Source organism: Rousettus aegyptiacus, unplaced genomic scaffold (assembly GCF_014176215.1).
Source record: "Rousettus aegyptiacus isolate mRouAeg1 unplaced genomic scaffold, mRouAeg1.p scaffold_m13_p_9, whole genome shotgun sequence".
In the NCBI taxonomy this organism is placed as follows: Eukaryota; Metazoa; Chordata; class Mammalia; order Chiroptera; family Pteropodidae; genus Rousettus; species Rousettus aegyptiacus.
Genome location: NW_023416312.1, coordinates 27,133,743 through 27,152,714, shown reverse-complemented (window position 1 = coordinate 27,152,714; position 18,972 = coordinate 27,133,743). Strand labels below are relative to the sequence as shown.

Below are 18,972 nucleotides of genomic sequence, written 5' to 3'. Positions count from 1 at the left end.
AATACCATTCTGTAATAAAAGGAACCAAGGCTCATTGGAGAAATGACTGATTCTAGGGCTAGGACAGAGAAAGACAAGATGAGGTTCAAACATCTTGCAATACCAGAGATAAAGGAAGTGTTCAAACAGACACACACGATGATGGGGGCATGTCAAAGGGACACAGGAGCCAACTGAAAGAGCTCCCAATGACCAAAGCTGGAACAATTTGAACAACAAAATAAATAACATGGTATTGTAAAACAATGATTGAGTCCATACTGATATAAAGAAATGATTACATAAATAAATGGAGGGTGGGGGGTGGAGACATCTCCTGAGCAAAAGAATTCTAAATAATTTATGTCACTACTTCACTCTCGAGGAAGTGGGACATAACTCTCCACTTCTTAAATGAAGCTTGTGCATAGACTTCCTTCTAAAGAATACAACATGGAAAAGGAGAAAAAAAGTATGTTTATAGTAGAGAAACCTGGCAAATGGTACCTCAGCCAGGTGATCAAGAATAGCATCAGTTGTAAGTCATGGTGATAGCCTGCACCCTTGATATAATATTAATCCACAACATTTTCTCTACTTTTTCTGATAATATACTAGTTTAAAATCAATCTGCTATTAAAGTTTTTATTTATAGATGAAAACTTGTTCTCAGCATTAAGCCAATGAATAAAGAATGAAGCATGGTTCCTATCTTTGGTAACTTTAAATTTAGTGGGAAAAACATAATCTAGCAAGTATGTAATACAGATATGAAATCATAGGAGGCGATTAGTGGGGGGTTTTAAGTTAAGAAAAGCACAGATATACTGAGTGCTGGTTTAGCCAGAGGAAGTTTTCAGGAAAACATACTCTTTTGTTTATACAATCAGGATTTCTGGAAGAGGGGCACATTAAAGGTTGATTTAGGGATTCAACAGGTTCTCTTAAATATGATTTAATTATCATAAAAAAATAAAAAAATATGTTTTAAAAATTATTACATCTTGTCAACTAACCTTATGATAGATAATGTAATATATGATATATTATAAAATTGGTGGTTCGATTAATCACAGTGTGGTCAGAATATTAGAAAGACAGCAAAATCAATGGACTGTATAGGATACCCTGTGTTCTTTTTATGTGTAGAGCTGGTTTAATCTTGGATGTTTCACATTTAGATGTTAATATGTTCCTCAATTTTGTTTTCCTTTTTTTTTCTTTTAGGATTGTCTGCTGCTAAACTGTTAGCTGAACAGGAAGCTAATGTTTTGGTTTTAGAGGCCCGGGACAGAGTTGGAGGTAGAACATACACTGTAAGGGTAAGTGATTTAAATACTCACCAAAGAATGACATCCTCTGACCTTCAGTAGCCTACATTCTGCTGAAGAAAAAAAAACGTGAATAAATAACTTAAGTATAATGTCATAATTTCCATACTGGAGACCTAAATAGAGTATGTAGTGTCTATGTGGGGTTATGATCCAACCAAACACACACACCCCAATGCATACACACACACACACACACACACACACACACACACACACACACGCACGCACTTAGTATAGCTTCCTTGTTTATCTATCCCAGAATTTACAACTTAAAATAAATGTGGGTACAGTAAGTAGAAATAAATGTAGTTATAAGTCTGGGAGTGAGGAGACTGGGATTCTGGCCCCTGTACTGGCCTGACACTGTCTTATCCTGGGTAGGTCCTATTATCACTTTACATCTCAGTTTTCTCATTTGAGCTGTGAGATACAATTGAAATGTACTTGAAGCTTCCTTCCACCTCAAATTTCTAATTGAAGGCAGTGTGCTATAGTTCAAAAGAAGGAGTGCATATTCTGCCTGTATGACCTTATTAGATATGATTCTCCTATAATTTTCTGAAAAATATTCCTTCATTTTGGAGATAGTTAAATTGTCTCTTAGCCCTACTATTTCTTATCACTAAAACCTTTTGGCTATCAAATAGGAGCATCAGTCATGTTGCAGATTTTCAGTTATGATACCAGATTTTCCTTTGTATAAGGAAAATGAGAATTCTAACATGCTTATTCCCATCTATGTTATTGCCCAGGCTGCTTTTTCATGCTGCATAATTTATATATTTCAATATCATACAGGAACTATTGCGTATGAGCATGATATTATAACTCCCCTTATGTATATGAGAAAGGAACTCTGAAATGCTTAGAAACTAAGATTTAACATTTATAATATTTCAAATGAATAGGAGAAAAAGGGGTTGTAAGAAGCAGGAACAGAAATGGTATTTAATAAGAAACCGAACTGAATATTATTGTAATTCCTTCTAAAAGTGTAATAAATTAGGATTATGTGGGGGAGGAGATGCAACAAAAATTCGTCTGGATCCTTAAGTACCAAAATATCAAATTTGATGATGTCACTTTCAACTGTCCAGATAGATCTATTAGGTTAGAATTACCCGATTTCTTCTAGTGTGATTCCTCTGTAATTCCTCAGGACCAAATTAATGAAGTTGAAATGCCTGCAGAGCTACCACAGCATGGTATATTTGTTTCCTAATAGAGTTGCCTCTTCAAGGCTGAGTAATGAGATTGAAATTAAGACTGAGGTGCAACATGGCAGAATATGGTATTACAGTTCTAGTATCTTCATGCTGAACCTTTGGCACCTCCTTTAGAATGTTTTGACTTTGTAAAGAAATATTCTGTAAATGCCTCACACTTTTTACTACTTCACTTAAGTCATTTACTTTAAAGATAGTGTCAGTGTTCTAAAGCCATCACGTTCCAAAACTCCCAAGAATTCTCTTGATGTCTTTGTTAAAATCTAGAAATTTATGGGAGTGCTCATGCCAGTTTTGTTATTCATAGCTTAAGAAGGATATTGGAGACTAAAGAAGATTTGGAGGACAGCACCAATAGTTAGTAAAAGGGAACGTAAAGGTTACTTGAGGGACAGATTAAAGAAGTCAGAGGAACACTTCATCTTTGGTATCATAACAGAATGGAAACCCTGGTTAATTCTCCCCATTGAAATAAGCAAAATGCTGAATAAAATCTATATGCTGCTCTGACATGGAAGTTAAAAATTTTGTAGATCTTCTAGATATTGAAAGATATCTCAAGCTTATCACATCTAACCTGAAATTCTGATCATCTTCATCAAGAGCACTATTCCAGAAGCTTTCACCATATCAGAGGATGCAAAATTAAAAAAAAAAAACTTGAAATCATGCTCAACATTTATTCCATCAGGAAATTATTTTGGCTTTGCCTTCAAAATATATCTAGAATTCAACACATCCCACCACTTCCATGGCTACCACCTGATGGGAGCCTCCATCATCTCTAGGGCATATTGCTGCAATAGCCTCCTAACTGATTTTCCTGCTTTCACCCTTGCACGCTATAATCTAGTCTTAGTGTAGCATTTAGAATGAGCCTTCTTAACCTAAATCAGCCTTGACACTTATCTGCTGAAAACCTACCAAAGGCTCTCTCTCCTTCTCACTCAGAGTAAAAGCTAGTGACCTTACTGTGCCTTGTGAGGCTTTCCATGACTTCCCCTCAATAACTTCTCTAACTTCATCTCCAATTCTCTTTGCCTTGTTCACTCTGGTCTAGTCCCACTGGTCTCCTACTTCTTGAACACACCAGGCACACTTCTGTCTTAGAATCTTTGCACTGGCTCTTCCTTCTGCCAGGAATGCTCTTGTCCCAAATATGCATGTGTATAATTCCTTTACCTCCTCCAAGTATTTATTCAATTATCGCCTTTTCAAGGAAGCCTACATGTCCCTTGTATTTTAAAGTGAAATCATCCCTGCTCTCCTTGGCAGTTTCAATCTGCCTCATCCTACTCTAAATTTTTTTTCCCTTTGTCATTATTGTTATTAACTCTAAGATATTTATTATGTCTGTGGTTCATTTTATGTCTCTTCCTACTAAGCATAAGCTCTTTGAGAGCAGAGATCTTTGTTTTCTTCACCTATGTAACAGAATCTCCTTGAAAAGCAGTTGGCACCTTGTAGGAAGAGCTCAAGATATTTTTGTTTAATAAACAAATGAATCCTTAAAACAAAGTGAAAACATGAAGCCTAGGAAGCTCAAAATTTGACTTTCACTTTGAACACCTGCTGAATCCTGAAGACTTTGCAGTTCTACTGTGATGGCTGCATGTAGTGCAGAGAACAGGAGACAAAGCCTAGAACCTGTTGAAGGTAGAGAATTTTAATAGGAAACACTTCAAATTGTAATCCTTTGTGTTATATTTTGTACATTAAAGTGAAAGAGAAGTAAATCTTACTATTTAGAAAGGGAGAAAAAAACTTGCTCTCATTCATGGTTTCCATCCAAATTTATACTACCTCTATGTTATTAAAAACCTTTAGCAAAATATTTAAAGTGCCAAGGTGGCTAGCCAAAAATCCTTTCTACCTAGGCTCAAATAACTTACAAAGAAAAAGTTCCAAGGAAAATGAGCAACTCACGGTCTAAAATAACAACATACAAGGAAACAAGGCACTAAAAGAGATTAAGCAGAAAAAAATGATCCAGAAAGATTTTGTAGGAGTTGAATTGTACACAGAATAAAAATTAATGTTTATTCTCTACAGGTGAAAATAAACTAAAAAATGATCAAGTAGTTTAGAAAATAATTTCTAGAAAAGAAAATGTACTAATTAAAATGAAAACGCTCAGGTAGATTAAACAGTATGTTAGACAGCTGAAGTGATTGAACTAGATATGAAAAAATTATCTAGAATACAGTTCAGAGATAAAGACTGGAAAATATGTTGCCGGGGTATGAGGCGAGCAGCTAAGACATGGAAGATAGTATTACAATGGTATAAAAAAAATAATGACTGAGGATTTTCCAGTATTGTTGGAAGACATTTGGAAATCTTACAGGTCTAAAGCATGATAAATGAAACGAAATTCTCACCTAGACATAGAGAAGCTAATATTATACGAAAGAAAAGAGATTGCATAAGCAATTATATTTTAGAAACAAAAAAGGACTAATTTACATACTCTGAAAAAATTAACAATTAGACTTATAAGTGACTCTTCAACAGCAAAAAAATGGATGCCAGAAGATAGGGAAATATCTTCACTATTCCAAGAAAGAGAAACTAACCAGAATTTCTTACTTTCTGGAACTATCTTTTTTGTCAGACTGACAAAAGGAGAGGAATTAGGACCCAGATCGAAGGAAATTTTAAAGAATGTGTTTCAAGCAGGAAGAGAAAAATTACAGATGAACATTTTGAGATTCAAGAGAGGACAGTGAGCAAAGACATTGCCAAATATTTAAACAAAATTCAGCAACATTGTCAACAGAATAAAACAAAATAATGACAAATTTGTTGACTGACAAATAAACCTTAAACAAAGTACTTTTATAGTTTTACAGATTGAAAGAAGGGCAATCATACCTGAAGCATAAAGGGTTTTATATTTTTCAGTAGAAAGATAATATATTAATAATATATTGATAAGCTTTATATTAAGTATGCATGTGAATATAGTTAGGAAAGGTTTAAAAGAACTGGCCTGACTGTATAACTTCCAAATGAGTAGAAGAAAAAAATTTTAGAAGAAAACCCTTAATCCAAAAGAAGTAAAGGAATCGGGGGTGGGAGGGGACTGTTAAAGTAGGACAAATGAATATTCATAATATAAAATAAGAGGTAAAGTTAAGCCATTTAAAAATATATAATAAGTATAAATGGACTAAACTTGTCAATTAAAAGGATAAAAATGTCAAAAGAAAACTAACCAAAAGATAGAAAAAGATAAACAAATACTAATCTAAGTTATTATAGCTATACTAATATCAGACAATAAATTTTAAACAAAAAATTTCATTGAAAGGAGTGTCAGTAGATAATGATAAAAGACCCATAAGATTGAACTTGTGTACACTAAATAAAGTAGCTCAAAATACAAAGCAAAAATTGATAAGAATCAAAGATAAATGCCCAATAGAATAGGGGATTTTTAACATACTTTTCTAAGTTAATAATAAATTAAGCAAACAAAAAAGACTGAGTACAATCTTATTCTAATGAACATATATAAAATATGCATATAATTCCTTATAGATTATTTGCTCTTTTTAAAATATTTTTCTATTTTTCAGTTATAATTGACATACAATATTACATTAGTTTAAGGTATGCAACATTGTTTTTAGACATTTATATAACTTACAACAAAGTTATGACTCTGATAAATCTAGTACCCATCTGACACCAAACATAGTTACTACTATTATTGACTATATTCCTTATGCTATAACTTACATTCCCGTGACTGTTTTGTAACTGCCAATTTGTACTTCTTAATTCCTTTCGCTTTTCACTCATCCCTCTAACCTACCTCTGGCAACCCTCAAAATGTTCTCTGTATCTATAAGTTTGTTTCTGTTTTGTTTGTTTATTAATTTTGTTTTTTAGACCTCATATATAAGTGAAATCATATGGCATTTGTCTTTCTCTGTCTGACTTACTTCATTCAACACAGTACCCTCTATATTGTTATTGCAGCATTATTTACAATAGCCAAGGTATGGAGGCAACCTGGGTGTTCGCCAGTGGATGCATGGATAAAGAAGGGGTGGTACATATATAGAATGGACTACTACTCAACCATAAAAAAAGAATGAAATCTAGATTATATGTTCTTTTCATGCAGAATAATTTTTGAAAATTGACCATGCACTAGGTCATAAAGTGAGCCCTAAGAATTGTTATCATATAAACTACATTCTTTGACCATGATGCAATTATGATACGAAGATAACTAAAATCAGTCCAGCTGTGAAAATTAAAACACAGCAAAACTTTTAGAAACATGGATTTAGAGAGGAATTGTAATGGCAATTTGGAAATGTTTAAAACTGCACAATAATGGAAATACTAAAATAAAGTGTGAATGTAGCTAAAACAATATATAGAGAATAATTCTCTAAACAGAAGAGCAAAAAAGCTCAATATGAATAAGCTAAGAATGCAAACAGTTGTAAAAGTAAGAGTATAATCCAAAAAAGAAAGAAAAAAGAGCATAAGTCAATATTAACAGAAACTAAATACTAAAATGTTGATTCTTTGAATAGATTTATTTAAAATAGACAAGTGTCTGATAAGATTTCTCAAGAAAAAAAGAGACATCTCAAATAAACAATAAAAGGGATACAAGATCACATAAGAAAAGTACAACTTATCAAAATTAACACCGATTAAGAAGAAATAGAAAATATGAGTTGTGCTTTAACCTCAAAATAAATTGAATCTGTAGTTTAAGATTGTCCCACAATGAAAACAATGAGCCTGGATAGCTCTAGAGGTGTGTTATACCTAATGTTCAAAGAATAAATAATTTTATTTATATATGAACTCTTCTAGAGAATAGAAGAAAGCATAATTACTAACTCATGAGATTAGCAATACTCTAATGCAAAAAACCAGACAAGATCTGTAGAATAAAGAGAATCACGAGCCCATCTCAATCTCATTTATGAACGTAGATACAAAAATCCTAAACAAAATGTTAGCAAAGCATATCCTGCAATTGAAAGATAATATCAGATTGAGTTACCCCAGGAAGGCAAAGTTGAATCATAGTCAACAATCAATTTTCTGTAAATAACAGATTCGGTAAATTGTCCCAATCCTTCCACTAAGTATACAGAGACTAGACTAACTGCACTACACACACACACACACACACACACACACACACACACACACATCTTCAAAGCATCAGAGAGCTAGCAAGGTAACGAAGAATCACTGGGCTGACATTGGAAGGAAAAGATTGACCTACTCTTCCCCTGTGAGTGTGAGGGTGTGTAGTGGGGAGAGTTTGCTGACCATTGAAGAAGTAAGTGAGAAGTTGAATAGTACTTTTAAAAGACTTACAAATCTAGGGCAACTGAAGGTCAAATCCAGAGTCCAGTAAAGTGTGTGTGTGTAGGGAAGTATTGTATTGGTAAACTCTTTGTGCTTTGGGTTGGACTGTGTCCTAGGACTAAGAGCAAACTGCGAAAGGACTAGGCCATGTGTGCATTTCAGCCCAGCTTCAAGTCATCTCAGGCACAGAAAATGCAATAAAGTTACCTGCTATTGTTTGCATCCCCAGGTACTGGGCAGAAGCAGGCAAATCCTCTCTGAGAAAGATATCTTCCTAAGATTCAAATTGTATTCATTCTTTTCCAAATTCAATGAGTGGCATGCAATAAAAAATAATCAGGCAAACAAGAATAGGCAGTGTGAATGAGAATTGATATAAACAACAAAGTAGAAACAGATCCATAAGAAGTTATTACAGAGACATAGAGGAGTTATAACTCACCATATTCATTTTATTGATTAAATCATTGGACAATGTGTTAATAAAAATGCTGGAAAAAATGTAGAACTGCATTTAAGAGGGGGAAAGTAAATTTCAGTTAAAGAAGGAAGGCTTGTATATTTATAAACTAATTTTTAGGTATACGAACAGTTTTATACCTTTTTATATTCTTCCTGTGATGCATTGTTTCCTGCAAGTGTTTTAAAATCAGATCAAGGGTGCATCAGTGTGGGCCGATTTAAGATTTTATCTGTTGGAAATCAGAGGATTAGGTCTAATAAATCTCTGGGTGGCTCTCTTAGCAACAACCCTGAAGAAATGCATAGAAAATAAATGTCTTGAAAAAGATCTAGAACAGTAGAATGTACTGCACAGTGTTTTTTTATTCTTTATGCACATTATTACTGAATCAGCCTCATCAATAACTATACAAATGGGATTGTTTGATGATGAATGTCATATAGGGTTGTACCCAGTTCTTGAGTGGAGGTGAAAGGATTGCTATTTTCCATTGCAATTTGTTAGTGAGATGTAAGGCACATTTAAGTTATAAAAAATAAATTTTTTATAAGACGTGAAAACTTTTTTTTCAAGTTTTAACTAAAGTCTTCTGGCCACTTTTTTTCTCTTTCTACAGAATGAACATGTTGATTACGTAGATGTTGGTGGGGCTTATGTGGGACCAACCCAGAATAGAATCTTAAGATTATCTAAGGAGCTGGGTTTAGAAACTTACAAAATAAACGTAAACGAGCGTCTTCTACAGTATGTCAAGGTAAGCCTGATGTTTTACTGAAGGGACTAATGTGTGTAGTATTGTATTTGAGAAAACATTTGGTTTTATTTTATTTTAATTGCTTTTTCTCAAAGCAATTCTAAAAATAGGCTCTTGGCTTTAGTGCTCTGCCTTTTTTTCTTTTTCTTTTAAAAATAAGGCCCTGTGGACTCCTGGAATCACTGCAAGGGGTCGTGCCTCAGCTTGGCCATCCTCTATATCACCCACTGTGGCCCTTGAAGTCTGCACATCTACACCCAGTCCAACAGGAGAAGGAGTAGGAGGCTCTCAGTTTCTTTCCCTCCCCTTCCTTGGGCAGGGAGAAGCGGGGCAGGGTGGAGAGGTGGTGAGAAGCGAGGGTGTGACAAACAGTCTCTCTCTCTCTCTCGCTCTCTCTCTCTCTCTCTCTCTCTCTCTCTCTCCCCCTCTCACACACACACACACACACACACACACACACACAGCCCCAGGTAGCCCCTGAGGCATCTATGATGCAATTCTAAGCCCCCATGGAACACAATAGTTTGAGGCCACATTTTTCATCCTCCTTACCTGACATTTCCTTACACGCCTTGATAATTTCCACTGTCCTGAGCCTTGACTCTGGGGAAGTCTAGCTCGGTTGTTAAGTTTCCTACTATTTAAACAAAAGATTGTTTAACTGTTGCAATCCACTCAAGAAACAATAGCTGTTGTCAGTGTTATTGTTTCTCAATAAAGCTAAACATGGAGCAGTTGGGGTCTGGAAATATGCCTTGAGAAGTTAGGTTTTTCACTTGGCATTGCAGCCTACTTCCTGGAACTAGCATTGCCAGGGCAGGGGTCATTTACTCATTCTAATGCCAGGATTCCCACACCAGTAACCACATCACTTCTCAATAGACTTATCTACTCTCCACTCCACCCCAGGCAATCACATCAGTCTGATGTCTGGTCTTTAGGACCTGAGAGTTAAGGATACTTGTAATGGATGTCTACCAATGCACAATCAGATCAGAAATCTTGAGAAACAGATAGAAAGATGGTTTGGGATGCTTGGAAGAATCTGGCAGGGGTAAAAAACAAACCAGTAGCCTTTAGAAAAACTATGGGTTCAGAGGTCAATGAAAGAATGAAAAAAGTATAAAAAAATTATACAAAGTGTTTAGGAATGCTGGCTTCACTAGGCCACAGCAAATAGGAAAAACCTTCTTGCTTCCCCACTTTCTCTTTCCTGCACAGCATGGTGTTTCTCTGGACTGGTAAGTAATAACAGCAGTAAGAGTAATATTGGCTGATATATTGAGAACTTTTATGTGTATTAGTCCATTTAATATAGGAAGAAACTAATTAAAACAGTCATATAAATTCACTCTCCAGTCCAACTGGGAAGGAAATGAATCTGATGACTATCCTAGAATCTGAGCAGACTCACGCTTATAACCTCTTCCTCCCTAATATTCAGGTGCCAAGAGATTTTTATTTTCCCTGGAACCTCACAATAAACAAATGCTTTTTACGCATCGATATTCATTAAATGGTTACATCCACCTTGGTAGGTAGGCACAATTATCCCCATTTTATAGAGGAGAAAACTGAGGTTTGGAGAGGTAGTAAAACTAGTAACAACCTGTCTATCCTGACGGCATGCTCTTCATGATCCCAATATGTAGCCTACAAAATGAAACTGAGGGTCCTGAACAAAGTGTTCTGAGCCTCTAATATTTGGCTGAACACATATCCATTGTAAGGTATATCTCTGTATATTTTACTGAATCCCAGCTCAAATGATGAATAGATACAGTTATTGAAAAACCATGTATCTTTTTCTTTCACTTTCTTACTCTTTTCTCTGTTCCATGTTCCTTTATATACATTTCGAAAAGGAAAAACTGAAAATTTGTAGCTATGTCCTCCACCTAAGTACCTTCTAGTCTCCCACTCTAAAACTTGATGCAAAGATCAAGATTTTGAAAACAACACCCAGTCAGCTTTTGTGATAATTCAACTCACTGTTCCTCAAGGAGAAGGGGTTTGAGGGCTGTGGGGGTGGGGTGTGAAATGTAAAAGTGCTGTTTGAGAATTGTGACTTTGCCTGAAAGTTATCAACAGATCATGGCATGCTGGCCAGCCTTCCTGACAGAACCTTAACAAGTTAGGTAAATTTAGTTCAGGCTTTCTGATGCCTCTGGAATTTTCTGGGCTTCATGGGGAGGCTTACTTTCAGAAATCTAGCTGTAATTATTCCATACTTTGAGAGGGTCCTGATGCAAGCATTAGTAAAGGATGAACTCATAGAAAGACTTAAGGAAATGCTATATCAAGTGCCTAAGTAAGGGAAGAAATATATTAAGAATAGCATCCAGGGTCACTTTCTTTGTTGCTGCTACTGATTCCCTCTGTCTAAGGTTAGGGCCACATATCTTATTCCACCATCCTATTCCTAAGAAAGAGCTTTCCTTAAGGTAAAGCCACTCAACTGCCACCACATTACTCTTTCCCAAAAATACAAATATGACTGAGCTGTCATATAACCTACTAGAAAAGGCATCTCGTGGCATTGGACTTGGTAGTCTGAGGCTGCTTCCAAGAATGTAAGGCGTTATTAACCTCTGGATCTTTGCCGTACATATCAACACAATAGCAATATTCTGTCATAATTATTGAACATGCAGCTTATAGCAGGCTTGGTGCAAAGACTCCTGCTTAATCTACACTTTGGACAACAAAGAGCACACTGAAATTGCAGCTAGAGTGGTTGATACCTCAAGGTCAGCAGCACTCCTGTAGTGATGACAACCCTAGCTTTCCTGTACTGGAGATCCTCATATGTTCTAGGCCCTGTGCCACGGTCTTCACTTCTATTATCTTTTCTTAATTCTCACAAGGACCCTAAGGCGGGGGCTCCATTTCACAGAAATGGACTGAAGCTCAAAAGGCAAGTAATCTACTTAAGCGAGTAAGGGTCACTGAGCTGGATCTTAGTTTAAGGCCTTTCCACTTTTCTGTGTTGTCTCTTACCATGCCAGATTCCCATGTCAGGGATTTTGGTGTGGCTCTGAACTCCAGAAAGCTTACATGTGGTTTGTACCTGTACTGGTTTTCTTTGAGGGCTCTCTGCTAAGAGTCATTCTGTGTCCTTCACTATGTCCCCGAATGAGATGCTGAGGATCATTTTGCTCAGACCTTAGGCCTGTGAGTCTGGAAGAGCAATGTAGCTATCTGCCATAATACAATCACTGTGTCTTGATTATTGTGATAAATGTAGTTAGTAACTGTAAAACAGTTATTTAAGTGCCAGGCAATGAATGTTAAAGCTCTATTTTGGATTTTAGTACTTATAAATAAGCACATATTTTAGATGTTTAATGCTGTTCTTGTCATTTAAGATGTAATCTCACCTAATGAAAAGATGGAAAATATAAATACCATTTAACCATCCTCTCACATACTTTAACCTGCCAAAGAACACATATTTTCACCCAAGGTAGACAGTTAAGATAAAAAAGTAGTGGGTTGATTGGTGCCTATTTTATCTGAATGAATGTCTCATTTCTACTAGTGTTTCTAATTATATCATATTTCTACAATGACAATATAATCGATGTTTTTATGACAACCAGGAAACTAGAAAGGGAGCAGGCCAGATTAGAGAAAAACAAGAAGGTATTCAGTTAAATGTTCCAGATAAGATTGTAAATAAACTGTATAGCAAAGAACAAGTCCACTTATTTAAAAATATCTAATTTCTCACTGTTCTGTCCACTTCTAAGGGGGAAAATGGACTTTTCCCCAACATGATAGAGTATTGCATTAATAATGCAAATTACAGTATCTTTCTTGACAACTCTAGTTTCTGCAATATAATACAGTGCATTCTTTTCAGTACATAACAATGTAATGAAGTGGTTGAATCACTGGACCATTGCCACTGCCTAGTTAAACCAAGCAGTATTCTTTATGATCCAGATTGCTTGAGCTCTTCTATTTTTCCAATGTTCAGCCTGAAAGAATGCCTCAATTCAATTGTTTCTTCTGTCAGTAGACTGTAGTGCATGCAGTTTCAATATACTTTGGATGATATTCAGTTTTCACCAAAGAACTATTTTTGATCTTTGCTAGCTTGTGTTTACAGTGCAAGTTTTGGCATAAACATATGGAGTCTCAAGACTGAGCTGAGCTGAGCACTGGGGATAGATGTTTAATGGTGTTTCAGCCATTAAATGTTTCAGCCCTGTCCCTTACCCAAGAGACTATGTCTGTCCATTTCAGTCATAGAAGTTTCACATCATTATACTAAATGCATTCTTAAGTTAAATAGTTTCTGAACAATCTACTCTGGACCAGATATTGTTCCAGACTGGAAATACAGTGGTGGGCACATGATCAAAGTTTCTGCTCACAGGAAGCTTGAAATCTAAAGGGAGGAGATAAGTAAACAACAATAATAAATAAATAATATTAGCTAACATTTCTGCCTTTGTCCATCATGAATCTTGGGAATAGAACCCCCATTCTAATTCTGGTTTAATAGATCCTGGTTTTTACATAATAGTTTCTTAACTAGTTTCAACAGTGAATAGGTTGTATGAATGTCATAATTTTATAGAGCTTTACTTGGGAAATTATCTGATTTGTGAAATTGATCTAATTTAATCATATGTCTTTAATCAGAAAGGTGGATTTGAAGTGGCATCAGCTAGATATGTTTAAAATGTCCTCTTTATTGATTCTTTTTCCTTGAGTGGTATAAAGGAAGTGGGGGAATTGAATGCCTCTTGGGGATTGATTGATACATTATTGGCATTACTAAATAAGATGCACATCATTAGGATTGTTTTATGAATGAGTTTCATTGGTTGTGGAGACATTTTGTTAAATTTTGCAGTGCCAAGTCTTGGGAAAGGAAGGAGGAAGTCCTTGATTTTTTTTTTCTTTTCATCAGTTTCTCCAGATCACAATAATGTAGGCATTGTGTGGAAATGGAGAACACTGCCAGAGATGGAGTGAGGTATTTTACAGAAGATGCTTTGTAGGAGAAATTGGCACATTCATGCATTTTCACTTTCTCCTTGCCTTTCACACACTCTCTAAATAAAATTAAAGACTATAAACATAAACCACACATTTATTTTTAGAGAATAGTGTGATAAAGATATATTTGAAACAACATAAGCTTCCCTGGTAGTAACAGCTTAGCAAGCAATTTTTCCTTGTATTTATTCTGTTCTTCCCACAGCCACTTACTGCAATGACCGAAATCAAAAGCTTTTCAGATTATGTGTGTTCCAGAATACTAAGTAATTTTGTTGTTGCTGTTCTTGTTCTTTAGAGGTGAACTTTGGTTTAGACAGTAGGCTATGTTAAAAGCAGAGGATTTTTTTTAGTTGTTTGTCTTAATGTTTGCCAGGTAAAACTGTCTTTGACCCCTTACTTATAATAGTATGTTCCTTTTGAATTAAGAACATTTCTTTTTAATATATATATATAAATATATTGGTTAATATATTTTGTTATATATATATATATATTGGTTAACAAAATCCAGTAAGTTTCAGCTGCACACTTTAACAATAAGGCACATATATATTTTACACTGTATGTTCATCTTGCATATTTAGATAACTTTCTGTCAAAACATATTTGACTTCCTTTATCCCGTCTACTTCCCCCCTCCTCCCTACACCCTACCCTATGGTAACCACTAGTCCGCAGTCCATATCTATGAGTCTCTGTTTGTCCTGTTCATTTGTTTCTTTTAGGTTTATATCTCACATATAAGTGATATCATGTGATTTTTGACTTTTTCTGTCTGGTTTATTTCACTTAGCATGATTATCTCAAGGTCCATCCATGTTGTCGAAAATGGCTTCCATGCCCTGGCTGCTGTGAATAGTGCTACTATAAACAGTGGTGTGCAAATATCTTTTAGGATATTTCAAGCCTTTGGGGTAAATACCCAGTAGAAGGATTGTTGAATCATATGGTAGATCAATTCTTAGTTTTCTGAGGAAACTCCATACTATTTTCCATAGTGGTTGTACTAATTGCAGTCTCACTAGCAGTGTTGTGAGGGTTCCTTTTTCTCCACATCCTCTCCAACATGTGTTATTACTTGTCCTGTTGATTATAGCTATTCTAACAGATATGAGATGGTATCTCATTGCGGTTTTGATTTGCATTTCTCCAACAGCTAGCGACGTCGAGCATCTTTTCAAAGATTTCTTAACCACTTGTATGTCCTCTAGGGAGAAGTGTCTGTTCATGCCCTCTGCCCATTTTTTGATTGGACTATTTGATTTGTTGTTGTTGTTGTTGTTGTTGTTGTTGTTGTTGTTGTTGTTGTTGTAGTTGTTGTCATTGATTCATATGAGTTCTTTGTATGTTTTGGATATTAGGCCCTTATTGAAGGTGTTCCTTACAAATATATTTTCCCATTCAGATGGCAGTCTCTTCACCTTGTTGATGGTTTCTTTTGCTGAGCAGAAGCTTTTTAATTTGATTAGTCTTATTCATTTATTTTAGCTTTTACTTCCCTTGACTTTGAGGTAAAATTCATAAAATCCTCTTTAAGTTCAAGGTCCTTGAATTTAGTTTCTATGTTTTCTTCTATGCGTTTTATTGTTTCAGGTTTTATATTCAGGTCCATAATCCGTTTTGAGTTAATTTTGGTATGTGATGATAGACAACAGCCTAGTTTCATTCTTTTGCAGGTGGCTTTCCAGTTTTCCCAGCACCACTTATTCAAGAGGCTTTCTTTTCTCCACTCTGTTTTTGGCATTTTGTTGAAAATTATTTGCCCATATAAATATGGACTTACTTTTGGACTCTCAATTCTGTTCCACTCATCCATGTGTCTATTTTTCTGCCAATACCATGCCGTTTTCATTATTGTCACGTTGTAGAATAATTTGAAGTCAGGCAGAGTGATGCTTCTAGCCTCATTCTTTTTTCTCAGGATGACTTTGTCAATTTGGGGTCTTCTGTGCTTCCATACAAATCTGCTGACTTTTTGTTCTATTTCTTTAAAAAATGTCAATGGAATTTTGATGGGGATTGCATTAAATCTATATAATGCTTTAGGTAGTATGATCATTTTAGCTATGTTGATTTTTCTGGTCCAAGGACATGGACTATCTTTCTATTTCTTTGTATCTTCTTCGATTTCTTTTACTAAGGTCTTATAGTTTTCATTACATAAGTCCTTCACATGTTTCATTAGATTTATTCCTAGGTATTTGAATCTTTTTGTTGCAATTACAAAAGGAATTATTTTTTCCTACTTTTTCTGACACTTTGTTATTAGAGTACGGGAACGCTATGGATTTTTGAATGTTGATTTTGTATACATAAACTTTACTGTATTTGCTTATTGTTTCTAATAGTGTTCTTGTGGAGTTTTTGGGGTTTTCTATATAGCGAATCATGTCATCTGCAAATACTGACAGTTTGACTTTGTTTTCTATTTGGATGTCTTTTATATCGTTCCCTTGCCCGATTTTACTCGCTAGAATCTCCAATGTTATATTGAATGAGAGCAGTGATAGTGGACAGCCTTGTCTTGTTCCTGATTATAGAGGGAAGATTTTCAGTTTTTCTCCATTAAGTATAATGTTGGTGAGGGTTGGTCATATATGGCCTTTATTATGTTAAGATACTTTCCTTCTATACAGATTTTGTTAAGTATTTTTATCATAAATGGATGCTGTATCTTGTCGAAGGTTTTTTCTCATCTATTGATATCATTATATGATTCTCCTTTTTAAATTTGTTTATGTGGTGGATCACATTAATCAATTTGTGTATGTTGAACCATCCTTGTGCCTCTGGGATGAAGCCTAATTCATCATGGTGCATAATCTTTTTAATATGTTGCTTTATTTGGTTTGCTAGTATCTTATTTAGTATTTTTGCATCTGTGTTAATGATAGATATTGGTCTGTAGTTGTGTGTGTGTGTGTGTGTGTGTGTGTGTGTGTTATCTTTACCAGGTTTTGGTATCAGGATTATACTGGCATCATAAAATGAGATGGGAATTATTGCCTCCTCTTTGGTTTTATGTAAGAGTTTGAGGAGAATAGGTATTAAATCTTCTTGGAATGTTTGGCAGAATTCATTGGTGAAGCCATCTGGTCCTGGACTTTTACTTTTTAGTAGGTTTTTGATAATCGTTTTAATTTCCATACTGCTGATCTGTCTATTTAGATTTTCCAATTCTTCTTGATTCGGTCTAGGAGATTGTATCTTTCTAAGTACTGGTCCATTTCTTCTAGGTTATTAAATTTGGTGTTATATACTTTTTCATAGTATTCTTGTATAATCTATATTTCTGCAATGTCAATCATAATTTCCCCTCTTTCATCCTTGATTTGTTTGTGTCCTTTCTCTTTTTTCTTTAGTGAGTCTAGCCAGGGGGTTGTCAATTTTATCAACCTTCCTAAAGAACCAGTTCTTTGTTGCATTTATTCGTTCTATTTTTTTTGTTTGTTTTAAATTTTATTTATTTCTGCTCTAATTTTGATTATTTCTGTCCTGCTGACTTTAGGCTTCAGTTGTTCTTCTTTTTCTAGTTTTTAATATGAAGTGTTAGGTTGTTTATTTGGGCTCATTCTTGTTTTTGGAGATAGGCCTGTAATGATATGAACTTTCCTCTTATGACTGCTTTAGCCATATACCACAAGTTTTGATATGTTGTACTATCATTATCATTTGTTTCTATGTATCTCTTGATCTCTCTGTTTATTTCTTCTCTGACCCACTTATTCTTCAGTAGCATGTTGTTTAATCTCCATGTATTTTTAGTTCTTCTTGCTTTCTTTTTGTAGTTGATCTCCAGTTTCAAATTATTATGATCAGACAATATGGTTGGTATGATTTCAACCCTTTTATATTTGTTAAGGCTACCTTTGTGTCCCAGTATGTGATCCATCCTTGAGAATGTTCTATGTGCACTAGAGAAGAATGTATAAGCAGCTGTTTTGAGATAGAAAGCTCTAAAGATGTCAATTATGTCCAGTTATCTAATGTGTTATTTAAGGATGTTCTTTCCTTATTGATTTTCTGTTTGGATGATCTGTCCATTTCTAATATTGGGGCATTTAGGTCACCTACTATGATAGTGTTTTGGTTATTTCTCCCTTTTCTAAAGCAATTACTTTAGAAAAGGGAGTAATTGCTTTACATATTTTGGGGCTCCCTTTTTGGGAGCATAGTTATTAATAAATGTTATGTCTCCTTGGTGCATGATTTTTAGCTACTTTTAATACCTTTCTGTACCAACTCATGAAAAGTGTTTCTTTTGTCTTCAAAAAAAGTTATACTTTTACTTTCAACCCCTCTTTATAGGAAGCTTAAGAAGACAAATGTGTTAGACACTTGTAGGGATGCTTCTTGTCATATCTTTGTCTCTTTTCTGTTAGTCACCTAAATTCTTCCTACCTGATGCCATGCATTTTTACTACTTTCCACTTGTAATGTGCCTATATATGGCTTACTTCATTTCAGCAGCCAAATGATCCTATGAATAAGCATTGTTTCACCTTATCTTACAGATGACGAAATAGATATTCAGAGAATTCAGGACCCAAAGTGAGGCTTTCCAGCTCTTATGCTCAGGGTTCTGTGGGCTACATCACATTGTTACTTATTCTATGGGCAGAAAGTCAACTTGTGAACTCCTCTATTAAACTGCTCCAAAATGTGACAAACGTTACCTGCCCCTTTGACAGTATGGACTTCTTTGGACCTCAGGTGCATGTGGGTGTCTGGGAGCCATATGTAGTCCCATATAGCAGACTGACTTATTCTCTTCTCTTGGACCCTGAGTCATAGATCTGTAGCTGCTCTGGCCTTCAGTGAACATTTGCCACCTGAGCAACCCCCCAG

At 35.2% G+C, this 18,972-nt stretch overlaps 1 protein-coding gene across 1 annotated transcript in view; it reads left to right on the top strand.

The window, feature by feature from the left end:
- The window catches only part of LOC107498765 (amine oxidase [flavin-containing] A), a 62,535-nt gene that overhangs the window by 11,233 nt on the left and 32,330 nt on the right, over positions 1-18,972 (top strand). The window contains exons 2-3 of the mRNA XM_036226586.1: positions 1,207-1,301; positions 8,971-9,108. Of these exons, the coding sequence (XP_036082479.1) occupies positions 1,207-1,301; positions 8,971-9,108 (233 nt within the window). The remainder of the gene's footprint in view (positions 1-1,206; positions 1,302-8,970; positions 9,109-18,972) is intronic.